The sequence below is a fragment of the Dipteris shenzhenensis genome, chromosome 31 (genome assembly GCF_047967505.1).
Source record: "Dipteris shenzhenensis isolate YYH24624 ecotype China chromosome 31, Dip_SZ_1.0, whole genome shotgun sequence".
In the NCBI taxonomy this organism is placed as follows: Eukaryota; Viridiplantae; Streptophyta; class Polypodiopsida; order Gleicheniales; family Dipteridaceae; genus Dipteris; species Dipteris shenzhenensis.
The window spans coordinates 47,951,582-47,978,391 of record NC_141626.1 but is presented as its reverse complement, the minus strand read 5'-3'; the positions used below and the strand labels follow the sequence as shown (position 1 = coordinate 47,978,391).

The 26,810-nt window shown below is 43.4% G+C and overlaps 2 protein-coding genes and 1 pseudogene across 6 annotated transcripts in view; all 3 read right to left on the bottom strand.

Annotated features, from left to right (window-relative positions):
• Positions 1-3,410: 3,410 nt before the first annotated feature.
• Positions 3,411-9,578, bottom strand: LOC147881558 (uncharacterized). The gene is made up of 3 exons (XM_087402414.1): positions 9,321-9,578; positions 9,074-9,172; positions 3,411-3,620 (listed from the first exon to the last, which is right to left on the bottom strand). The coding sequence occupies exons 1-3, from the start codon at positions 9,576-9,578 to the stop codon at positions 3,411-3,413; spliced, it is 567 nt and encodes a 188-aa protein (XP_087258540.1).
• A 3,576-nt stretch (positions 9,579-13,154) lies between these two features.
• The window catches only part of LOC147881556 (pentatricopeptide repeat-containing protein At1g11290, chloroplastic-like), a 51,514-nt gene continuing 37,858 nt past the window's right edge, over positions 13,155-26,810 (bottom strand). The window contains exons 3-5 of one of the 5 annotated variants that reach the window (XM_087370296.1): positions 15,328-15,509; positions 14,012-15,165; positions 13,155-13,843 (exon numbers count right to left, since the gene is read on the bottom strand). In XM_087370296.1, the coding sequence (XP_087226422.1) occupies positions 13,347-13,843; positions 14,012-15,165; positions 15,328-15,509 (1,833 nt within the window). In that variant the 3' untranslated portion in view covers positions 13,155-13,346. Of the gene's footprint in view, positions 15,173-15,327; positions 15,510-26,810 lie in introns of those variants that run through there. The other 4 variants (XM_087370297.1, XM_087370295.1, XM_087370294.1 and 1 more) reach the window with 4 other exon arrangements.
• LOC147881557 (uncharacterized) lies at positions 21,350-23,410 on the bottom strand (annotated as a pseudogene).

Here is a 26,810-nt window from a genome sequence, read left to right as displayed (position 1 = left end):
TGTTCTTTTTTTAAATTACTGATTATAAATAATTGATCGTTGTTTTGTTCATTTTTTAACATTAATAAAAAATAATTGACATTCACTTCTTGCTTGCCGAGTATGGATCCCTTTGCATACTTTGCTATTACGCTCCAGCTGAGGTAGCATGACCTCGAAAGAATTAGTCGACATTTCCCTTAAAGGATCTATGTTTGTAATATATTTGTTTGCGCTTCATGTAAATGATTGAGAGGGAGTTAATGTCAAGGTCCTAGGTGAGGGTTGATAGCACCAGACTAGGTGGAGCTAAGGCTAAGGGCCTAATTCAAGAAATGTGCCTAGGGGCAAAGGAAAATTAAAGTATCCCAAGAGAGGGGTGAAAAGATGCATTAGGAAGGCCCTATGATGATGACATGTGACATCTAGATCCATCTAGGGAGATGGGGCTTGTTGGAGTTAGTGAGAGAAAGGAGAATGGCTTTTTACATGATTTTTGATTCGGATTTCTCTGTCAACTCTCACGCTGCAATAGGATTTGGCTGGGAGGATACTCGTGGTGCTATTCCCGTGATATGTAGTATGGGAAATAGAGAAATTCTATTACATTTGCAATATCTTTAGTGAGGTGCAAGTTGAAATTCTCTTTTTCATTTTTGGTGTCACACTACTAAAGGTTTCATAGTAAATACCCTTTAGGTAAGTTTTGATTGATTTCTCTATCTCATGAAAAACTCTATTTTTCTTTCAAACATATTAGAGAAAAAACATCTCAATATACCACAACTAACAAGGTCGAGAAGTTAACAGTAAGCTTGAAATTGTGTGAGTATTTGGCTCGGCCTCAACCTATTGCAGATTATGATATAATAGTAGCTCAATTCTTTAGGACCCACTAATATTCTCTCTTTTTTTCTTTTGTTTTTTTGCACACAAAAAGAAGAAATTTGTATTATTACTTTGAACTAATCTTCTTGTTAGGAAGAGCACATGCAACTTCAAAGGTCTTTCATGGAGTTTAAATTGTAGTATGTTGTCAAATCTATGCTAATTGACTCAATTGACAGCAAAGACCTTACCATCCTTTTAAATCATTGCTACTAGGTGAGTTTTTTGCATCATTCAATCAATTGTGGTGTCATTAAATTGATTCCCAAGTCAGTGAATAAATTGTCTCTAAGCAACTAGCAAGCCCTCACTCTGCCAAGTGGAGCCTTTAAAATATGTCTTTAGCAATGGCGATAAGTGAAGCTCATCCTTGCCATATGGGTTTCTTCACGGTCGCAACACCCATGAGGCAATTCTCAATCTGATCTCAGCCATTGACTTTGCACCTACACAGAATAAGCAATTTCTACTTTTAAATTTTGATTTGAAGAAGCATGCACGTGTTCGTACGTCTCTAGTTTGTTAGTGCTAAGTGGTAGAGTTCTTGCTTTTAGATTTCCTACTTAAAGATGTGTCATTGGAGCTGCTAATGAAGCTAATTATAGTTTGGAGGAAAGGTATCGACCAATGTGAGTGGTATTGCATGCGACGTCTTGGAGGTGACAATTTGTTGGAGCTTAATATTTGGATAAACAAATGGCCCTTGCACAAAAATGTTGCCCCCATCCAAATTAGGCTTTGCTTAGCAAAGCGGCTCAATGACAAGGTCATATATCTAGGTGGGCATGCCTATGGGATTCTAATAGGCATCACTGGTTTAGCATTCATGACGTGACAAAGCAGTCTCAACTCTTCACTAGAGAACAGAATCTCCTTCATGGCACCTTTGCTCGTGTGCGACCTTCATGGCCTGACCAGTCCAGTGTTCATATGGTCATCCAACTTATGAAGTTGGTGCAGCTCTAGGGGCAAAGACTTGTCATGGCCAATGCTCAATGATTTTCCATTAAATTATTCAAGCAACATACCCTGTGCTGTACAAACATCATGGGAGAAATATGTGCCGCATGATTCGCATGATGTGTGGCAACTATACCATTGAAGAGTATGGGCAGCCACCCCTTCTAGTAGATTAAAGTTATTTTCCACTAAGGACCGCGTTGCTAAGTGGAAGGATATTTCACCAGTTTGTACTCTATGTAATGTGTGTCTCGAGAGTCATTTCTATCTCTTTTGGGCTTGACTTCAAATCATCTTATCTCTCTGTTCATTTTAGTTACAGCCTAGGCCCTAAGTTTAGTAAGCCCCAGTTGGGTTGAACCGTTGAAAAAACTTGCAGGTTAGCTTTAGCTTGGGGGCATTCTATTTTATACAGGTGCAGTATAGAGACTCCCAACTTGAAAAAGTTGCAGCTTCGACCCCATTTAGTAAGCCCTTATACTCAACTATTATAGCCATATCAATACCCCCCCATGCAAAGCCATATAGATAGAGGATCATGTCCAACTCATAAGAGCACATATATTATTTGCAGCAAGAACTCAAAGAGCTCAAACTCCTGGCATGTGTGCAAGTTACAAAGAGGTGAAACACATCTTCTTGATTCCCCAAGAAACATCTGCAGTGGCCTTCCCTTTACCATTCCTCAAACGTTGGGAGTTAGTTAACACAGCCTTATGAAGAATAAGCCAGAGTAGCGTGGACATTTTTTCCAAAGTGTCCTTATCCTAGATTTTAGAAATTCTATGCTTCTAGAAAACTTGATTGTCGTACATGTTCCAACGTGAATTCAGAGTCCTATGCACATCCTCTATGTCATCAAAGGGAATAGGGATAGGAAGCAGAGTAGGGATAGGGAGTCAACCCAACTAAACTCATGGTCGTAAAGCAACACTGTCCCTCCCTTCCACTAGATATGATCATCTCACAAGTTAAGACGCTCTCGTTCATGTCGACCAATTGGAGGGATTCTTTAAGGTCTTCCCATGCTTGCAATTTAGCACCCCTTACTAGAGTGCTCATGCCCTTCCATCTTTCCTTCTTGAACCATATTGAAGTCTCCCATCAAGAAGGCATTCCCATCTAAACCCTCTGACTGATTTCCATGTAGAGACGCAGTCTTGTGCATTAGTAGGCGCATACACTAAGATCACCCAAGACGAAAAACTATTCCACATACAGTTAAGTACAATCCATCTATGATGAGTGTCGATAACAATGCTATTGACCATTTGTTTCTAATTTGAAAGAGGATTCCAATGGTTGTGCCTCCCTTTCCAGCCTCGTATATGTGAAGAACCACTTTCTTCTATTGTCTATAGAAGTTAATCTAAATTCTAGTTCAGAGTTTGTACACTTGACCTCTTGGAGAGAGAAAAAGGTGGGAGAAAAGAGATGCTCTTTCAACCACCTAGCGATGAAACTCCCTCTAGAAGGGTCAGTTAGTCCACACACATTGCGTGTGAGGAAAGAAATTGATTTGTTTGGCATGCTTCTTTTGCTCCTTTTCTGGGATTAGGGCTCTTAGGAACTACAGTAGGGACTTAAGCATGAGATAGTCTTCTTTTAGAGTGAAGTTGAGCCACAGGCTTCCCTTTGACAACAATATCCTTCTCTGCGCTAGGGTGGGGAGGAAGTTCTTCTTCTGAGTCTGCCTCCTCAAAAAGCATATCATGACTCTTCAAAACCTCATCCTCAAAGTCCTTGGACCAGCCCTCACCCATATCGCTCTTTGGTTTTTCTATAACCATATCCTAGTACAAACTCAAGAGCGTTATAAGTGTTGTTGATTGGAAGAAGAGGAACCTCTTGGTGAATAAATTTACCAATAGGCACTTCATCTTTAATGCCTTCTTTTCGAGCCACCTTCTGAAAAGAGTCAGAACTACCTTGCTCAGTCGGGATAGGGGGGGTATCTTTGGTGATTCCATTTCTACCCAATTTCTGCATAGAACCAAAAGAGCCTTGCTCAGCGGGGAGTTGGGAGGTGCTCTTTCGTATCCACTCCTCTCGTGTAGTAGTCACCGGTGGGTTTGCCGGAGTTTTAGCTTTAGACTTCTTGAGGGGATAGTTTTTAACTGTGTGACTCGAAATACCACACAGAAAACAAGAATTCAGAGGGTTTTTGTTGTTCCCTTACAACGTCTCCTCTTTTATTGAGGAGTAACAACGTCTCTAGGAGGTCTTCAGCAAGGTCTTACAACACACAAACTTGAGGATTCCCACTCAGATTAATAAACTACTCCCTCTCGACACTTAAAACCTTTCCCGAAGACTCGCAAAGAGACGCCGCTTGGTTGAAAAGAGAAAAGGGCAAGTTAGGGAGTTCAACCCGCACAGGTAACTTGGTAGTCCAAGGCATATCCGGATTGAAGAAGGGAGACCACCTCTCCAAATACAGCAGCGGCGACTGGTTCCTTATGGTTCAAAGACCATGTTGAATGACCTTAGAAGTGGCTTCTGGGATATCAAACAAGAAGATAAAGTATTGCCAATGCAAAAAGTGCACATTGACAATGCCAATCCCCTTCTTCACCTAGCTATTGCAAAACCAGTTCTCTAACACGTGCATGAGCAAACAAGAAATATTCAGCGTCGTTAAGGTCGTCTTCGTCAATGAATGATGAAACAGTTTTACGTGTTTGATCAACTTTCTCCGCTCCTGGAGTTGTTTCGCTCGATGCATGAGCCTCTCGTGCACTCGCAGGTGCAGCTGCTCCTCTGTTGGAGTCAGAGGAGCTTGATGGTAGATTGTCGGGCGAGCAGGCCAATGTTTCATTCTCTTTTTCAGGCTCTTCAGGGCCGGCATGCTCACTCTCTCACTGGAGCTCGAGTCTCTCCTGTGGTAGCGCCTCCTGTCCAGTAGCTGCGCAAAGAGGGTGTCTTTGGGGGATGCAAAAAAAACCCATTTTTGCTTTTATAAATCCCCCGCGGAAGAGTTGCAGGGTTCAGGTCCTTGGCCTGTGTGGCTCTCTAGAAATGCTCGAGCAAGTTCACTATTACGACCACCTCTCACGCTGCCCCTCCCTGCAGGAAAGTTTGCCTTTGCCGGCGACGAGGGGCCTGCCAAAACTTGAGGAGCCACGTCCATTGGTTCCTCCTTGACCTCTGTCTTGGGGACTAGCCAGGAATCCAGAGATAGGGGCTCAATGAGTGTCGCTTTCTAGAGGAGTAGGCGACAAAATCTACAATTCAGAGCGCTGGATGAGCGAAGGAAATTCAGAAACATCAGAAAATTTGATATTGGTTCCTTTGCCAACTAAGAGGGACATAGGGAAGACGGAAGCGATCATTTTGTGGAGTAGCAGTCACATCAACAGCAGCGTTTGCATGCACAAGATCAGGCCCTTAATTGTAATCAAAGTTCAAGAATGTAGCTATGCCCACTATGATAGTAAGTCCATTTTTTCTTTTTGCACTTTGTCTCATAGACCCATGACGTCTTTCATAGATGTTAACGTTGTACAAGAAAAATTTGCCCCTCTAACCTAAGGCGGCATGTTACCCTCATCCATTTTCTCTCCTATCAAGGTCACACACATGCTATGGGTGTCTATATCACCCAAGTCATGGAGGTGAGAACTCTTGTGGCAATGCACACACTACCATTAGCAAACCCTAGGGATTTTTTTCTTTTTGAAAGTTTGATATTTAATAATACAAAAAAATTTAGGCATAGCTCTACTAGCACTTTCTAAGCTTACATAAGAGATTTCACTACTAGACTTAAATTTATGGAGGCCACCTCCCTAAACTTACCTCTCGCTGCTAATGATTTCACTACTAGACTTAAATTTATGGAGGCCACCTCCCTAAACTTACCTCTCGCTGCTAATGCACAACTCCCTAAACTAGATTTAGTCATTGAAACATTACCACTACCTCCTACGTAGTAAATTCCTTAAAGTTGACCATCTTTTTGTGACACCAAACTATATATAACATTTTCCCTTTAATAAGCTACTAAATAAACAATGATGGAATCGACTCTAAAGACAAGACTGATCCCAAAGCCTAGCAATCCTTATAGTAGCTTGCACCTTGCACTGAACCTTTGACTAATAACACAACCAAAAGTGATATGTGAAGGTTGTAGTTTTTCATGGAAGGTCTTGTTCTAGCAACCCTAGGTTTTCCACACTTCCTTTTTACTATTTTTGCAAAGCTTTTATGGTCTCATGGGCTATGGATGTCCATATCATCATTATCGTCATCATCATCTCTCTCTCTCTCTCTCTCTCTCTCTCTCTCACACACACACACACACACACACACACAAAACATACGCACATGGCACACATGCATGCATGCATGCACACACAAACACACACACACACACACACACACACACACATGTGTGTGTGTGAGGTAAGACCAACTACCCCTAGAAGAGAGGTATGCCTACTTTGCAAACAAAAAGTCATCAAGGCAAAGCTTCTAGAGTGTGTAGCATACAACATGTCCTCTCAAGATGTGTCATTTAGTGGTCCTCTTACTAGGGAATGTAAAACTACCATGAGTGAATACACCGATGAAGTCTTGAGCACTAGGAAATGACTTTGCAAGCACCTCTACCTCCTCTCCACCTATTCATATGTGCTAACATGCCCGACACAATAAGATATATTTTTAGTCAAATAGGAAGTGTGCATCATATGATGTTGAATCCTCTTTTATGGAGTTGTAGTCCTTCTTATTTTTTAAACATGCCTTCTTTTCCTTGCATTCCTCCTCATCAAAAGACATTTTGTCAACTGAGCTTACCATTCCTTGTTTGGCATTGCCAAATGCAACAAAGGCATTGTCATCATATCTTCACTCGAGCTTCCTCCTCTAGCAACCATTAGGATAGAAATAGGGTCTCAAAGATCCTCATAAGGAATCGATTAATAAATTGATTAGGACTAATGAAATGCCGATTGTTGGGTCCAAAGGAGTCCTAGATCCCCCTACCTAGGTGGGTTAAACCTACAATCAAACCCACCTCTTACACCCATCTTACACTTAGGTAAGGGCCACCACTCCATATTTCAAAATTTGAAATTATCAATTTTGAATTCCCTCTACCTCACTCCTCCCCCCTCCCTCCTTCCCCCTCCCTCTCTTCCTCCTCCCCCCTCGCTCCTTTCTCCCCCCTCCCTCCTTGCCTCCCTCCCTCCTCCCTCCTCCTCTGCTGGCTCCTTTTCCATGCCTATATGCTATTGCTCCTCCTCCTCCTCCTCCTCCTCCTCCATGCCTATAGGCTGCTACTCCTCCACGCCTGTAAGATTCTACTCCTTCATGCTTACATGCTCCATGTCTGCTGCTCTATGCATGCTCCTACTTTAGGCCTACTACTCCACACCTTCGTTCCTTCCTTTAATGCATTCTCCATGCATGCTACTCCACTCTTGCTCCTACTTTATGCCTGTTTCTCCAAGCTCTCTCTACACTCCTTGACTAATCATGGCACCATTTGAGGACGTCTACAATAAGTACCAGGTTCACTTATAGTTGGAGGATCAATATGCAAGCAAATGCAGTTTGGGATCAAAGAAAAAATCTAAAAATTTGCTCCACATCTTTTCTTTGTAAGGAAAGAATCATCTTGACCTTTGGGTAGAAGGAACCTTATATCCCATGGCCACCCAAAAAACCCTCCTTTCATACAATGCATGCATTTCTTCAGTGTGTTAGCAATGGAGATGCTAGCTTGCTTAGTTATTGCAATTGTGATTGAACCATGATCAAGCAATGGCTATGCAAGCAAGCAAGGTATGTAGAGCCCAAGCAGAACAATTAGCACTTTTAGGGCATAGTACTATTGTCACATGCACCACTCTAGATAAGATCTTCAAAGGTAGAACAAAAATCTTCTTGACAAAGCCAATGCATTGTGGGATGACATGCATAGGATTTGAAGAGGCAAGAATTGCAAGAATCATTATGTAAGCTAGCTGGAATAAAAAGATTTGGAAAGATCTATCTAGTGCCAAGTTCAAGGGGCCGTAGAGAAGAAACAGGAGAAGAAAGCAAAACAAGTGCAAAACATGAATGAAACACCTTTTGGATTGAAGGATAAGAAGGCAAAATTATAGTACATGGATGCATTGGTGTCAATTGGTGGTGCTAGAAAGATGAGAATTTGAGCTATAAGGTTAGTTCTCCAGTGTCTCAATGGAATTTCTTACTCTAGCGCTACATTGTTTGTGCTAAGTTTCGCTTGTTTTCTTCTTCAAGAACATCATGAAAGATTCGGGATTGTATCCCGTAGGTGCCATGGTTGGGTGTGAGTAGCCTGCTCAGATTCCTCATGTTTGGTGTGTTCTTGTGTTTGTTTGTAGATCAGAGGTTTCATGAATGCTACACTTTACCTCGTAGTCTAGTGCATATGAGGCAAAATTTTGGTTGCAAGGTAGAGATATCTTTGACTATTTCTGCACTTAGACATTTAGATTTTGAACTTAATGGACAACACCCATGCTGTGGGGATGTTTGTAGATTGGAAACATGAATAAGGGGTACACGAGTCACCATAGCATTGTAATGCAGACAACTAATGTGATGGGAAGAATGGATAGAGATGATATAGATTGTTTATATGCTCTGGCAAACTTATTGAACCCAAGTGATGTCACATATTATGCATTACATGTAATCTAAGCACCATTAAAGGACATGCAAAGCACTACCAAAGCACATGTAAAGCACTCTTCAAATAGAAAGCAGGCAACACTAGGCACATGTGAAACACTTCTAACATTACTAAAGCACATGCAAAGCACACTGTAAAGCACAAGCAAAAACTAGTCACAAACCATTAGCAGTTACAAGACAAGCTATGAGTGACAAAGCCACACAAGAGGACCAAGCGGCATTGACAAAGTAGTCCAACAGAAGATCCACTTGAACGTGTGATTCCTTAACTTGGAGTCTACATGGCTCCAGACAATTACATAGCAATGAGAATGCAACCTCAAATCAATTCATCATGGCAAAAATCAATCTGGAAGTAGTTCATTATGGCAAAAACCAGTCTAGAAGCAGTTCATTATGGCAGAAACCATGGCAAAAACCAATCTAGAGGCAATTTATTATGGCAGAAACTAGTCTGGAAGCAGATCATCATGGCAAAAACTAGTCTAGAAGCAGTTCATCATGGCAAAAACAAATCTAGAAGCAGCTCATTATGACTCAGACGAGGAATCATGGGGAGGCAAAACCAAACCTGAGGTTCCTCAAGAAGATGGATAGGGTGCTTCACATTGGTTTTTCTACTTATCCTCTTTCTACAAACATCTTTCTTATTGGGGGACACTCGTGTTTCCTGAGTCCAAAATGTAGACAATATCTTAAACCTCCTGTGTAATGCTACTACATCATTGTTGTTGTCTTCGGTAGGAGGATAGCGACAACATTCCCTGTTCTTCGATGGGCAAGCGAGATTTTGCAAAGTAGAAGTTTCTCCTGTGGACACCCAAAAGCTTGGAAGCCTTTGCAATGCTGGAATCTTGGCATTCTTTCCTAGAATTCATTAACATCATCATAGTAGACCTTTTGAAGAAAACTTCATCATGGCTCCGTGGTTGTTTGCCATGGGTTAAGGTTCTGCGTATATTGGTTACGAATGTTTTCTGCAACAAGTGAACGTCTTCATCGGTACTATGCAAATGCTTGATATTGGGATGAAACATGATTTGCGTGAAGATATCCTTTCTGGTTTCTGAGTCCATTCCTCTTGTTTGTTCTTCAAAAAACTGAAACAACCTCCTTTGCTACCTTTTGTCTCTTGTCCATGTCAGATACAACATTTTCTTGATTTGCCATAGCTCGCTTCACCCTTCCTTTGTGTCGTTGCTTTCTTTTCTTTGCAACCTCGTACTCTCTGACAATGTCTACCTCTTTTTCTTGATGGGTCAGTTGCGTCAATGTCTTACATTGATATCCTCAGGTCCCAGAGACAAATAAACTAGATGCCCCTACAAAAAGTAGCATAAAGCATTGCCACCTGAACTCATTTGCAATGTCATTTAAGAAATAGAAAAGCAAAGACGTTTCCTGCAAAGGCACGTGCCATTTTTTGACAAGAAATCTGAGTATGAACTTTGATGGTCCTAGGGATGCTGTTAATTCAGCAGGAGCGTTTGCAAATATTTTGTTGGTTTGAAGTGCTGCTACTCTGCTCTGGTCTCAAGTTGATTTGTTCCTCGCTGGTCGTGGAATTTGCAGACTCCACTCCACTCAGGATCTCACCTCTTCCGGCATCTGTTTGAAGTGCTGCTACTCTGAGGCTGTTTCTAAGAGATAGAATGCAAAGAAAGAACAAAGAACTAGGAGCGCCAGTAGAGAGGGGGAGAGAGAGAGAGAGAGACAGAGATAGAGAGAGAGAAAGACAGAGATTCCAGGTTGCATATTCAAAGCGGGAGGTTTCAGAAAGAGAAGCGAGACTGGCAGTTATAGTATCTTTGTTAGTTACGCATCATGGACGTGGGACATGGTTTTTATTTTTAAATTTACACTCCTGACCAGTCTCACAATCAGTTTGAAAGATGCTTTTTAGTAGTGTCCATGGACACTGCTTTTTAGTCCAGCCAAACGTGCTACCACCCTAAGGCTTTTGTGGGCCATCTATTCAACATATATGTTGCACACATGACGGCCTCCAACCAAAACTATTGAGAAAACTTTGACCCTTCATTATGCACCTTGCCATCTCCATGACAGATCTATTTTTCCTCTCAACCACACCGTTCTATTGAGGTGTGTATGGAACAATGCACTAACGAAGAATGCCTAACTTACAAACTCACCATACAAAAAAGGGATATAGTAGTCAAAGGAAATCTTAGCACATGGAAAATCAAGCCCACTTGATTTTCCATGTGCCCACTTGTCAAGGGAAATCTTGGCAAATGGAAAATCAAGCCCACTTGAAGGTCCATTGCCTAACTTTCCCTTGTTCCTTCATCACCTTAAGGTCAATTGCCTATGTTGCCCTCATGCATATATAAGCTGAGAGCTTCAAAATTGTTGTTTTTTGAAAAGTTGCCAAAGATTGCACTTGATAATTTTGTATAATCACATGTATTTGTCCAACCCCATATGAAGCACCAAGGGCCTACGATAGCCATAGATTGAACTTTAACTTAGATAATGGTTTGCTACTTATTATTCTACTTTGAGAGCTTGTAATACGTTGTCATATTTGACCAAACAATACATTACTACTCCATAAATTTTTACTATGTCTAGATAGACACTAAAATCTATTCGTAATTTCAAATGATGCATGAAATGCACTTCATCATTCTAGCAAAGGTGACAGATTTCAAGGAGGACGATAAGAAAATCTCAAGTTTGGTAGGTATATAATGGAGGATTGAGCATGCATGCTAGATGACTGACATCATATGAGGTAGTGGTCATTGTTTATATCATAAGACTCGATGTATAACTAGCCTCATATGTACAACTACTTAGTTCATGAGAGAAATTTTCAAGGGTGCAAGAATTAGTCATTAGAGGATATGTCTACAAACATCAAATCACCCATATGTGATATGTGCATGCATGCATGCGTGTGTGTGTGTGTGTGTGTGTGTGTGTGTGTGTTGTAGCCATGTGTCTCAGCTTGCTCTACATACAAGAGGAGTTCATCACATGCAATTAAATAATCTAGTCCTGCGTGCAATTGTATGATTCAAATACAAGGAATTAAAAACATGTGATAGAACGGAACATTTAAACCCCATCAATCATAGATAATACATATTTCATTAATTTTGGATAGGTGCACTCTCCAAAGCACAAAGAGAGAATTCTAAAAAGAAAGAAATAATTATGGGACTTGTACAATTAACACAAATTTCTCTTAGGGACTATGCATATATAACAGTGTTCTTTAAGCAACAACATGTCAAGCTAAGGCTCAATATTCATTGCAAAGGCATTTATAAGGATTATGGATATCTAGCAGAATTATCCAATGGCATTTTGTCCACTTAATGGCGACCCGCAAATGTGTGAAAATAGGCAACTACTAGAAAAGGGTTACCCTTGATTTAGGTTGTCAAACTACATCTCCCAAAGACTCTCAACATGTAGAGAATGACTCTCCTATATTATGTGTGTTTCTACAAGTCTTCTTCCTCCATAGGTGAGACCTCAGAGAGTGGACTTGACCCAACCAAAGTCATAGAATGCACACCACACTTTTTTGTTCAAAAAGGTCAAAGGATTGACCTCCACATTTTAGATGTACACCCAAGTGCACTTTCCATTAAGGCATTCGAAGGATTTCAAAGTCTTATTAAATGCAAATACTAGAGCAAGCTCAATGACAACAAGAGACTGACGTATCTCTAGATACTTGTGGCTTTTCCCAAGACAATATTTTAATAAACATGGTGCTAAAAGTGATGGGTACACCCAACATGTACACACATTAGTTGGACAAGAAGAGGAATAGACATCTTCTTTGTATTTTTTCACAAGTTCAATCTACCAACGTAGAAATCAAGTGATGCTTACACTAGCTTCATATGATCCCTTTAATATCTTATCAAATGCAACAACATGGCTATAATAGAATTGTCAAATGTGATCCTTTAGTGTCCCATCAAATGCAATAGAATGGCGATGATAGATTTGACCAACTCTCTACTACGCAAGGCTTCCAAGGGACCTCACATAAATGAAATCACACAAACAAATCACCCACATATAAAAGGAGCGAATACTTCCATTTTCAATTATACTAACTCCAGGAACAAACGAGCTCGGAAGATTAACAGCCTGCCAACATGACACATTGGGAAGCCTTGATGCTTTTAAATTAGGAGTACAATGTCAACATCGTCTAAAGAATTATTTAAGAACTCGCCAACATGGTGTTGCCTAGCAAGCCTGGGAGGAGTTTTGTGTATTTGCATATTAACTTGACAAGAATGTTTTACAAGAGGAAGGAGAAAGGTAGACAAGATATGCTTGCTATCTATATTCTTTTGTTACACAACAATTACAAAGTATACCTTTACCTTGTCCTAGATGATAAGTACTGGTTTCCACGTTTGAGAATTCATTTCTTGTTTAGGTACTAGTAGACACCTATTGATCATCTGGATTTTGAAATCTTCATTATTGTCTTTCACAAAGAGATGGAACCTTTCATTATGGAAGGCATCGTCCGTGTAGTAATTACGAAGGCCCCTAGGATTGTGGCTTGGAATTCGCTATTGTTTGTGATGTCACATTGTTCGCATGATATGGCCCCCACAAGTGAATGTATATAGCACAAATAAGTTTAGTCAGCATTGGCACAATGTGTGCACGATGCTGCAAGTTGTATGCTAAGAGCATAGAGCATGAGGGCAAACGCCTTTGTGACCATATATATGGTCATATTTTGTTTTATGTTAGGTGACACTGTCCTGCTTTGTCTGATTATTTTCTTTTTCCTAATCTAAATTCGAGTCCATGGGCAGTGCAATTTCTGTTGACCACTATGCACTTGGGGACTCCTTTTCAATTCTCTCCTCCATTCCTTCCACTTTATCTCTACTATCCCGTCTGCCAACTGCAGCATAAATATTAGAAAGCAATACATAAGCACGTCCATTCTGTGGTTCCAACCTGAGAGCCTGTTCTGCAGCAAATTCTGCTACCTCTACATTGTTAGATATTCTGCATGCACTAAGCAAAGCCATCCAAATGTCAGCATCAGGTTGCCCTGGTACGACTGTGATGAAATTCATGGCTTCATGTAGTAGACCTGCTCGCCCAAGGAGATCAATTATGGAAACATAATGCTCTGCTTTAGGCGAGATGCCATACTCCCCAGTTATGAAAGCAAAATAGGTAAGGCCCTCACTCACCAATCCTGCATGGCTACATGCTGTGAGCACCTGAACAAACATTAGATCATCAATCTCTATGCCTTCTACATGCATTTGTGCAGCAAGTCTGAGTGCTTCATTCCCATCACCATTGCAGGCATAACCTGCAATCATTGCAGTCCATGAGACTGCATCTTGCTCACGCATTTTGTTGAACACTTTGCACGCTTGATCTATGCGCCCACATTTGGCATACATGTTAATAAGGGACTTTTCCACAAACACGTCCGATTCAAAACCACGTTCAAGCACATGGGCATGAATTTTCTCACCCTGTTCCAGAGTTGCAAGTAAGCCACATGCATTTAAGGCAACAGTGAAGCTGATATCGTTTGGTTCCACGCCCTCAAATAGCATCTCCCAGAATAGCTCAATAGCACCCTTTCCATGCCCATTCTGGCAGAGACCTGTAATCATTGTGTTCCACGTAACAACACCTCGGTAAGGCATTTTGTTGAAAACCCTATGAGCATGCTCTATATCCCCACACTTGGAATACATGTCAACAAGTGTGCTCCCCACAAAGATGCCAGATTCAAACCCAAACTCAATAATCTGGGCATGGATGCATATGCCTTGCTCAAGGTCTACAAGGTGGGCACATGCATTAAGGGCACTGACAAAAGTAACAGAGTCTGGTTTTGTACCTGCAAGCTGCATTTGCTGATACAGTTTCAAAGCCTCATCTCCATAGTTATGCTGTGCATATCCTGAAACCATCACATTCCATGGCACTACACCTCGTTCTGACATTTTGTCAAACACTTGTCTTGCACGTTCTATGCTCCCACATCTTGAATACATGTAAACAAGAGTGCTTCCCACAAGATCTGCTTCAAATCCTTTTTGAATGATCTGAGCATGGATATGCTTGCCCTCTTCGAGAGACACAAGGTTGCAACATGACTTCAGTGCACAAACAAAGGTCACCTCATCTGGCTCCATATTACACATCTGCATTTGCTGAAAGAGTTTTAATGCCTCATCATCATGCCCATGCTGAAGATACCCTGCAAGAATTGTAGTCCAGGAGATCACATCTCGTACAGTCATTGAGTTGAATACAAGGCATGCATCCTCGACACTCCCACACTTTGCATACATATTCACAAGGTTATTTAATAGAACAATTGATGGCTTGAGTCCACTCTTACTAATGAGTGAATGGACATGCTTCCCCCTTTCCAGGTCTTTCAAGTCACAGCACTGCTGAACAAGGGGTAGAAAAGCATCTGAGCACGCCAGGAGATCTAGGTGGTCTAGGAGATCCAACACCTGCAGTGCCTCGTCCAGGCACCCCTGCTTGCACAACGTCCTCACATCCCTGCTACTACCAGATTCTTCTTGTCTTGACTCATCGTTCAGAACAGAAGTCAAAGGGTACCTAGTTTTAAGCCCAATCTGATCTGTATTTGGCTCGTTGCACCTGTGCACTGCAAAAAGTGGTTAATTTGATGGAATTCTATGATAATCGTTCTCCATTAAAGACATGTTTGAGAATGAACTGCTCACAAAAGAGACTTTTTCGAGTTTATCACATCACCACATAAACAAACTCAGATAAGACATCTACTGTAATAAACCATACCAGCTCTGCATCCTCCTCTGATCCTGTTGGCCCATGCCAAATGGACGAACATCATCAATGCATCCTTGGGCTTGACTCATGGTGGCTAGCTCTGCTTTCACCCAGGGTGGGTTCAGCCAACTTTCAATCCACAGGGCTTCATTTGAACTTCTATGTTTAAAGTCCGGAGAATTTGAGCTTTTCTGAAAAGAGAACTGTGTAGCTGAGCTGCTATAATGAAAATTAGAGCTAATAAAGGCAGAAATTGAATTGAAATAGACACAAAACATATATCTAGATGAATCTAGGAACATGCCAAACTCATCCTCTAAAAACAGAACCATAGTACAGTTTCAATCTCATGATAGGCACTCATAAGGTTGAAAACCATAAACTCCATCACGCATAGCAAGGACTAGCTACTATGACATCCCCACTGACGTCATCAGTGCCTGAAAGTAGGTGTAGACCAAAGTATAAACATATGCTCTCACACACAAACATAAGCTAAGCATCTGATTTCAATAATAGATATTCAATAATAGATAGACAGATTTTGGAATTGAGTGTCTTCCAAAACAAAGATAAAGATGAGAAGAACTGCACACACACACTTTTTTTTTTTTGTAAAACAGAGATACTTATATTATGAAACATTCGTTTACATCCAGGCAGTGCTCAAAATAGAGCTACAGCCCTATCCATCAGAAACAGTAAAAGAAAAGTTGAATACAAGAAACATCCAAATCTTCCTCATGTAAGGCATCATATAATGACTGCCTTAATGAGGCTCTGGAAAACTCATAAGGATGCTGAAGAGGAGAATTCAGAAATGCTTGATTGCGCTGCAGCCAGAGGGTCCATAAGGCCCAGTATTTGATCCAGTGGAAGAAGAGAGAATACTGTGACAAAGAAGCTGATAGTTTGCCATACATCCAGAAAAACCTGTAGAACCTGTGTGCTGGAAATCTGAGAGATAAAAAATAGGAGATTCTATGGTCTCTGGAATATGAACAAAACCACAATAAATGCGGAATACTCTCCGATGCAAGGTGACATCTTGGACAGAGAGGTGAAGCTATTCGTCGTTTAGCCAATTTCACTTCCACTGGAAGAATACCAACAATACATCTCCATAGGAATAGTCTTTGCTTCAATGGCATTTTCAACTTCCATATCATTTGCAATCTTCCTTTCCACCAGGCTAATGATTTGTTCAGATGCCATAAAGAATTAGCATGATGGGCAATCCAAGGAGGAGGTAATATCAATCTATAAGCCTGTATAGAAGTCAATAACTGCAAAGGCTTAGAAGAAATGCTTGGACTTGAAGGCTGAAGGTGCCAATCTTGAAGCCTGTCACTGCCATTCAATGTCGGAATCGGAACCAGAGGAAGTAGGAGATCAGCAATAGCTTTCCAAATAGGTCTATGATGCATTGCCAGGTTGTATTGTCGACATGCTGCTGGAAAAGGGAGAAAATCTCCTTGCATATCTACAACGTCATCAATGAACCGGATACCCATTTTCATAAGATTGTAAGCTCTGATGGGTTGTTGAACAGCAAGGGGAGAGGAAAACACAGCACTCCAATGAATACTCTCCAATCTGAGTGAAGATGCTAGAGAAGCAGGATGAGGAGACCATTTGATGTGAGAGAGTACTTGCTTCCAATCCTGAATCAAGGTAAAACTGCACACACACACACACACACACACACACGCGCGCGCGCATACACATGTACTCACATACAGACCAGCTATGTAAAACAATACAACAAAATGTAGAAAACCAAACCAGTGAAACAAAATATTTTCCAGGCAAAGAAATGAAGGATCAGGAGACTTCACTGTGCTAAGTGTTATAGGATGCCTTGGCTCAATGTGAGCGTGAAAAGCGTGCTACGTGTCAGCCTTGGGTACAGGGTCCCAATCCCGCCCCATAGCTAGACTAGAGCCTCTCTCTCATGTGAGAGAGAGGGATTCACCGCCCAATATATCCAAGGGCCATACAAGCCCACATTTAATTATGGGACTTAAGTCCCCCAATGCCACGTGTCGATTGCGTGCTAGCTCTACTAAAACACATGCTCCACTTAGCCCAAACAAGGGGTGAAGGCCACCACCTCCAACACCCCCCTGTGGACACCCCGAGGTACAACTGACCAAACCAAAGGTGACCCTCTACCAAATTAAAGGGGGGCCTAACCAAATACCCATGTGGGACAAACCAAAGTCCACGCAAGGAGACAAAGGTCAGTTTGTAACTGAGTAGCCTCCGCAAAAGACCACATCATACACGGTGCCATCTCCATCAAAGTGCTTTTATTTCGTTCTACAACACCATTCCAGTGTGGTGTGTATGGCATTGTACACTGATGTATGATGTCATGGGATGCTAAAAAATCAGCGAACTCACGGGACATGTACTCAACCCCCCGCTCAGTGTGAAGTATGAGTAGCTTTTGTCCAAACTCATTCTCAACCATGGCAAGCAAATGCTTAAAGCAAGCAAAGACATCTCACTTGGATTTCAACAGGTAAACCCAAGTATGCCTATTGAGGTAACAAAGTAAGAATAGCCTCCAATAGATGCTGTCCACATTGATCTGCACACATCACTATGAACCAAGTGCAACTTACAGTAAGCACCAATACTCCAGTCTTTTTGAAAAGAATATCAATGCATTTTCCCTAGTAGGCATCCCTCACAAACGTGTTTGGATAACGCATGCATCTTTGGGAGATAACAACCATGTCTTGTGATTGCAATCTTACCAAGCTGCCGTAATTTAAATGTCAAAAACGCTAATACCACAAATGAGTATCTGAAAGCACAGAATTCTCTACTCGAAGTGCCACAGTGTTTATCGCTCTATCATAGGCATCTAGCCTATCAGACCCCGTGTCAATGTCCCAGTGATAATAATGGTGTTACCATTTCTGAAATCTTAAATGACACAATGAAAACGGTGAAAGATAACTCTATATCCAGAAGTAATTAAATCTGAAATGGATATGAGATTTTTCTTGATCCCTGGAACGTACAAAACATCCTTTAGAGAGACAAAATCACCTAATGCTGCAGTCAGCTCAACTGGGCCAATGCCCTTCACAGCATATGATGCATTATTGGCATAAGATCACTCTGCCCTCCTTCGGTGCACCATGCAGAGAAAGAAACAACTTCCAAGAAGTGATGTGCTTACAAGACCACTGTCAAATACCTCATGCTAAATTATGAATGGAAGGATTATACTGACACGTAACCACAAAAGCCCAATCATGATGAGCCACATTGGCTGATTCATCTTTCTCAGGAGAAGAGGAAGCATCGGTAACTGCAAGGCTAGATTGCTTCCTGCTAACCCTATGCACTTTTGGCTTCTATATGACCTAGTTTCCTACAATAATTGCATTTCTTCTTTTTCTTCTCTGCATTTTTAATGGCATCCAAAAGTATCACCACAAGCACTAGGCTTTGCAGTTTTTGTATTACCCTTATGATGGGTGACCACCAGAGCATTCGATTGGCAGCTTTGCTCCTCCTATAACAAGAGAGTGACCAACTTGTCAAAGCTATAAAGGTTGGGATTGCCTATGGCAAGCAACCTCAATGTGGTAGCAAACCCCTGATATGAGTTAGGAAGTCCACTCAGCGTCGTGGACACAAGCTGCCTTTCTAGCACAACCTCATCAATGTTGGCCAGCTGCTCCTTGAAGTCCTTGATCATAGTCAAATAGGCATCCATACTTCCGCCTTCATCCATCTTCAATTATCCAATTGATTTCATAGGTATGCAACCCGTGCTTCATTGCGAATCTGATACAATGACGCCAACTTATCCAAAGCAATCTTTGTAGTACGGCAAGATCTGATGTGAGGGAGATCATCTCTAGGCACTGTGGCAACAGTGGTAGATAATGAGGAGTTAACAACATTACCACCACCTATCGTGGCAGGTGCAATAGCAAAAAGTGCCTATGAGGACAGAGGTCTCACCTCAATACCTGCAATTTATGTTCCACAAGTTCTTGGCCACCAACACATGATGCATCATGTGTGACCACATGGGATAGTTGGTGCCATCAAGCCTTGTCTTCGGGACATGCATACCCAAAAGTTCATTGTTTGCCATTGCGGATAAGGCACAAATGCAAAGAACCCAAAGAAACCTAACTGAATCAAATGACAACACTAGGCAAGTACAATGTCTGATTCTGACCACACATGGCCTGCACGAAATCTGAGAACCAAAGAATGTGCTGTCTGCAGAATGCTGCAAATGAGATGGCCAGCAAACAAAACCCAAGGCACAAAGCCAATTGTGCTAGAGTAAGGGCAAGGTGGGCACCAAACTTCAAAAAAACACTGCTGGACAGATCGAACCAGTCTGAACAGCAAAAAAGACCTGAACTGGACCTGAAAACTGAGGCGGAAGCTCACAAGCTGAGAACTAAAAAAGTAGTAATGCCTCCAAAGCAGCTGAACAATCCAAAATTCACAAGAGCAACTCAGAAATGCACAAATCAAAAGTGCCTTCAAAAAACTGATTTGCTAGCTGTTGGAGTTCCAAACTGCAAGAGTTGAGCAAAGTGCGGCAGCAGATGTTGCGTAGTAGGAAACATCCAAAACAGCTGGCAAAGGCTCCAAAAGAACTTGAGCTGATAGGGAACAGTGTTAGAAATTACCCAACAGAGGGTACGCACAGCAGAAGACTGATAGTATTGCCCAGGAGCTCACCCAGTGTGGTGTGGGGTGTGGAATCACAAACTTCTTAACTTATGTGCGAGCCAGTAAATAGACAATGCTCAGAGACAAACTTATATTTCCGTCTGTCCACAAAGTAGGACAGGATACAATACCAAAAGGTTCTCCTACTAGATATCAAGCACTTCTAGATCTCTGAGCCCGTGTGCTCCACCTCGAGCGTATGTAGACTCTCTGTCCAGATTGTTCTTCTCTACACGCTCTCTTCCTATCTCTCAGTCAACCACCTCATTGCACTGCTGCTCCTCCCCGACTCCCTAGCTTCCCCCTCTCCTCCCCCTCCCTGCCTCACCTCTCCCTCCTCCCTCAGCCTCTCCTTGCCTCCCTCACTCAGCCCCCTTCCCCTGCTCCCTCAGCCCTCTCTCTCTCTCTCTCCCTCCCTGCCTTTGATCTCTCTCCGCTACCCCCCCCCCCGCTCAGCCCTCCGCTACCCTCTGCTAAACCCCTCCCCCCCCCTCAGCCCTCTGCCATCCTCGCTCAGCCCCCCCGCTACCCTCTGCCCTCCCGCTCCTGCTCAGCCCTCCCGCTCCCGCTCAGCCCCCCGCTCCCCTCAGCCACCCCCCGCCCCCCTCAGCCCGCTCAGCCCCCCGCCCCTCGCTCCCGCTCAGCCCACCTTCTCGCTACCCGCACCCCCCCTTCTCGCTCCTCGCTCCCCGCTCCCCTCAACCACCCCTCACTCCCCTCAACCACCCCTCGCTCTCCGCTACCCCCCGCTCAGCCCCTCACTCCCCTCAGCCACCCCTCCATAGTTGCCAGGAGTTTCTGAAACGGGAGGTTTCAAATGGGTTTCATACGTTTGAAACGGGTTTCGAAAAATGAATGAAACGGGTTTCATTCGGAATGTGAAAATATGTGCATTCATACCTAGGGTATGCATCATGCCATATACAAAAATGTGCAAATAAAGATTGTAAGTGACTCCATAGTGCATACATGATACAAAAAACATACATATCAAGTATAAGCACCATACATACTGAATCCTGATCATACGAAAAGCTAGTCATCAATGATCATACATTATACATATTAGAGTACTCAAAGATCATCTTCACACATACATACTGAATGATCATACATATTGATAATTGAATCTTGATCGTACTGATCACACATACTGAATACTGATAATAATAAAAACTAGAGTCATCAATGAACCTCCCAAGAACTCCATGGTGATGGACCATGAAGGTAAAAAGGTCAAACTACAACTGGAATTCAAAGTACTGTCTATCAATAATAAGTCACAAGTGACAAAGTCACAAATCAAAAGTCAAGCCTCATCATCAATGTCAGCATCTTCCTCCTCAACCAAATCCATGTCCTCATCAGCCTCCTCCTCACTGCTACTGGAACTCCCAGAAGACTCATAAAAAGCATCCTCATGAGATGCACGTGCAATTGAAGTACTGGCACTAGCTGCCTGGGAGGATCGGGTGTGGTGAGATGAAGCCGTGATCTCCTCATACAACATGGCGTAGATATCCTCCTCCTCAGGTGGAATCACCCGCATCTCCTTGCACTTTGTGATGTCGATTTTGTAGGGATTCACCTGCCGAGGCTCAATGGGGTAGTTCGTTTGCTCGAGCAATCGTAGATTGCAGTGGCAAAAGACCAACCTCTCCAATTGCACAGTGGACAATCTGTTCCTCTTCTTGGTATGGAGTTAGGCCCATGTACTCCAGTTTCTCTCACAAGGTCCAAAGCTACAGTCTTGTGAGAGAACTCGCATCGCTATGCGTCTCTGAAACAAAACAAGAGACATTCTCAAACTTTACAGTTTAGTGGCAGCTTCCAATTGCTGAGCTATACCCACATGTTTTCAAGTAATAAGAAAGTATTGCCTCTAGGGTTAAGTATTACCAAGTGGGGTGCCTCAATGCCATATTTTTCCCACCAAGAAGCTGCTGCTAGCTGAGTCTCCTCTCTCTGTGCATTGCGTGATCCAAAAACACCACTTCGGTTGCGGAAAAGAAGACGCTCATCCTCCAGCTTCAAAAGCAGATCATCATCATCTCCCACGATCTTGCTCATATAAGCTGACCACCCGTCCTCTAATTCTCTATCGAGATATTGCTGCTCATTTCTCCGTAGAGGATGAAGGATATGGGCAACAGTATGGATTGGCCTATTAAACCAATCCCAACGCGTGTTCCAGAGCTCCTTAAGGTCTTCAATCCTTCATAAGAAATTATGAATCAAAGGCAAAACCAATAATGTTTAGAAAAAATGAAAACATAGATTAAAAGGAATTCTAAGCATGCTACTTTGCTAATTGGAAAATGCTAAACTTCAAAGGATGACTCATGAGTACGGGATACCTGTCTGCAAATAGGTGAGTACACGCATCAAGGGCTTCCTCCACTTTGTCCATGAACTCATAGAGAAGCCCAATGGTGCTCCCCTCCATATCTGTCAATCGGAGAACGCTGTACATGGGGTTCATTGTCTTCACTAGAGCTGCAGCCTCCTCCCACCATGCATCTCTCATGACCATGTGGCTGAAACCAATTGCTTTGGGCTCATTCCTATCCCCCCATTGCTGCCAATCACGGGAAACAACTGTACGCAGCAAGCCATGCCGCACTTGAACAACCCTCTCCAACATTATGAACATATAAGCAAACCATGTCTTTGAGGGCTTTAAAAGGTCAAGGTCACTATTTTCCCTGAACATGCTCAAGACCTTGGGTCTTTTGATTACAAAATTTACCAAGCTCAAAGCTTTAGAAAATATATGAGAAACCCAAGGCAACTTTGCCATATCCTCAATGGCAAGATCCAAACTATGAGAAGCACATGGTGTCCAAACAATAGTGGGAAACTCATCCTCAAGCATCCTTCCCATGGACACACAATTGGAGCCATTATCTGTGATCACCTGCACCACATTTGCTACACCAATCTCAAGAATAGCTGTGCGCAAATGAGACCATATATATGCACCTGTCACCACTGTCCCTAAAGCTGATGCATCTATAGCACGAAGGAACATAGTTCCTTTGCAAGAGGAAACTAGAATGTTGTAGACATTTCTTTTCCTCACATCTGACCAGCCATCACATAGCAAGGTGCAACCATACTTCTGCCATGTTCCCTTCAGAGGCTCTAGCTCTCTCATCAATGCTTCTTTCTCATGGCAAAGCTCTTTTGTACGCAATGTCTCATAGCTCAGACCCTCCCACTCACACCCAATACACGAGATAGCTCGCATAGTAGACTTCCAACGAGCGGTTCGAGTAATATTGAAAGACAATACACATTGCACAAACAACTTTGTTACCTCTCTAGTTGCCTCCTTCATAGCTGCCTTTTGCATGGCTGCCTTCATATCTCCTCGCTTCAACACGGGAAGGGCACTTCTTTTAGCTGTGGGCGTGGAGCCTGAAGATTGCGACATCTGCAAAATGTCATTCTCCTCCCTCATTGATGCTGGAATAGCTGAGATATTTAATTCAAGCTCATCCCATGCATTGACTCTATCAATTGGAATCCCTAGCATTTTAGCTTTCCAAGCCTTCAAGCCATCATACACCTCCTTTGGCACACAAGAACAAGGGCCAATACCAAAGCCCTTTGTTCGAGAAAAGTGAGCCTGCAATCTCTGAAATGTCCCATGATGCGGCTCAGCACAAAAGTTGCAGATCCACTTGCCTGTGCCACTCTTATCATAGTGTGCACCAAAGGAATTGAAGGTGACATTGCTCCACAACGCACTACCTTTTCGAGGCTTCTTCTTGCTTGCAAAAAGTGATGTAGAACAGCAAAAGTAATTGCAGCTTTCCAGCCTACATCATGCATGCAAGATGAGCAGATGAATCAAGACAGGAGCGTTAGAACTTAGATTTCAGAAACATCAGAAAATTCAAAGAGCAGATTTCAGCCTGCATGAAAGGATGCAGCGCCAAATTCAAGAAGAAGGGTAGACTGTAGAAAGGACGATTGAATGCACATTGGGGATGATTGGGGGCACAAACCTCGAGAATGAGCAAGAGGGAGCATACGGGCTACACGGACGGAGCGTACGGGCTGCATGGACAGAGCTACGGGAGTACGGAGTGCACGGGTACGGCGAAATGTGTGAAATCGCGATTTTGCCCTCTTTTGAACCCTACCCAAAATTTGGGGCTTTATGAAATGCGTTTCATACGTATGAAACGTTTACACGTTTCATACGCGTTTCATATGCGACTATGCACCCGTCGCTCCCCGCTACCCCCTCACTCAGCCACCACCCACCTCCCTCCCTCCTCTTCCGCTCATCCACTGCCCCCCCCCTCTTTTCTGCTCCCCTCCCCAAACCACAACCACCTTTTTTTTTAAAAAAAATTAAATCCTCGCCATATTAGCCTCTCCTCCTTCTCCACCTCTTGGCTGCCTCTCCACTTCAGTCTTCCGCACTACCTCTCCACCACCTCGCACTGGACGTGCCACCCATTATGGGGGGGGAACCGGTGCTCCCGCTCCCGGCTGAACATTAACACTAAGATCTGCACCCGCACCCCAAGAGAATGGGGGACAAAGCCAAGAAAGACGAAAATAACAACAACAAAAAAAAGCAAACGACACAACTGAATTTGGAGGATGTGAACACACGTTACAACCGAAGTGGACTCAGGGTAAACAGCAAGGCAAAGGTAGGACCCGCTCAGCTTCTTCAGCATCTATCTCTACCTAAACCTCACTTCAGAGGTGTCATACACTGTGCCGCATTACGCTTCACTCTCCCCTCTCCCTCTCAGTCAGCCCACCCTCCCACACCCCGTTGGGACTGCCTCATCCATTCCACTGTCATCTCCGTTCCTCACTCAACCACCGTCCAGTTTTCGGACTCAGTCCCACTCTTTCATGCCACAGTCACCACAGTTTCAGCATGGACATGGGTGGACTGACACACCAGAGGCCCGTGAGACCCTACTCACGGAGATACATAGTTTTCGTGAGCGTGAGATGGAGCTGGCTCACTTCGCACGGGAGCAGGTCCGCTTCAACCAAGAGCAGAGCCGCATCATACAGGAGCAAGCGGGTCTTATTCAGGGACTCAGACAAGATATCATGCAGCTCCGACAGGAGGTCATAGCCATACACACTGCCCCAGGGAGTACCCCGGTGGTCGAGGCACAGATTGCCATGGAGCAGCAGTAGAGAGCCAATAAGGCTCTCAACATCGCTATTGAGGAGACTCTCAGATGGGTTGACGTGGGCAAACAAAAACCCAGAGTACGCGGGATCCCACACACTGAGGCTACACCGATGGTAGATGCGACTGCGTTCGTGACCGCTACCCTCGGTGTGACTGAGCACAGGATAGAGAGGGCATGGCGGGTGGGGAGAGATCCCAACCGAGAGCAACCCCTGATCATACGATTTCATGACACTCAGACACGACTTTCAGCTCTACGACGCAGGTCAGTCCTTCGAGATCAGCCAGCGATCTCTATGGATGAGGACCTCACACCTCTACAGGTTGAGGAGAGGCGCTCTTTGCTGCTGCTACGGGATCAGGCCAGAAAGGAGGGAAAGTGGGCAGTGGTACAAGAGGGACGACTTCTTACAAGCCCCCGTAGGACACCTACCCCCTCCCCTACATAGGGAAGCGGGGCCTATGAGACTCAGATATCTGAGACCCTGTCCTGCACCATTTGGAACTGTAATGGTACCTTATGGTCAGAACCAGGGAACTTCTCGGAATCCTATACAGGCCACGACATAGTCTTCTATACAGAGACACATCAGAGTCCAGAGCACCCTCTCCCAATAGTCAGCGGATATACATGGGAGTCTGCCTACAGAGATGAGACGAGGGGTACAGGAGGAGTTTGAGGTTCAGGTGGAGTTGTAGTCCTTTTCAGATCCACACTTCGGGGGATCATTTCATTAGAGCACAGAGATACACATTCCAGATTTCTTTGGATCCGGATACAACACATGGACAGCCAAGATCTGTTTGTCGCAATTTGATACTTCCCCCCGGAGACCTCCCACTTTGCCAGAGATATTCGAGGTGATGATGAGGCATCCCCATTTGCTGCCCTTTATCAGTCCATCGTTGACTTTTCTAGCCGCGGAGAAGTCCTTCTAGTGGGGGACTTCAACACGAGGACAAGGACCCGTCAGGTACCACTTCTTGATTTCAGAGATGATTCCACTCTACTGGCAGATGTTAACCTTGAGGAGGCAGGTATGCTACGGGTTTCGGCTGGCAGGCGAGGTCCACTCTCATCTTATGGGCACGCCCTATTAGACCTAGGCAGAATACATGATCTCATTAACTATAATGGTCTTGACAGATGGCCTGCTTCAGGTGGTTTCACATGCTTTCCACATGCGGGGGGCTCCAGTGGTGTTGATTACATCATGGGATCCCCTGTCTTCACATCTCGCATTACTGACTTCACTGTAGCACCTCTCCCCCCAGGGGCTGATCATACATACCTTTTCTTTCGCATCTCCACTTCCCTTCGCACAGCACCTTCCATCCCACTCAGTGCTTACTCCACCTACCACGATATACGCTTTGATCGGGATCACTCACCTTCTTACTTTGGCCGTCTGTACATACTTCTCGCTTCTATTGACTTCATACCCCTTTTAGAAAATCGTGCTGCCCTTGTCACCCGCTCACTACACGAAGCTGCCATTCACGCTTTTCCCCACACTACCCGCCCACCACCCCCTGGAACCGTACCCTGTAATAGTTGGTACGATGATGAGTGTAAGGCCTTATGCCATCA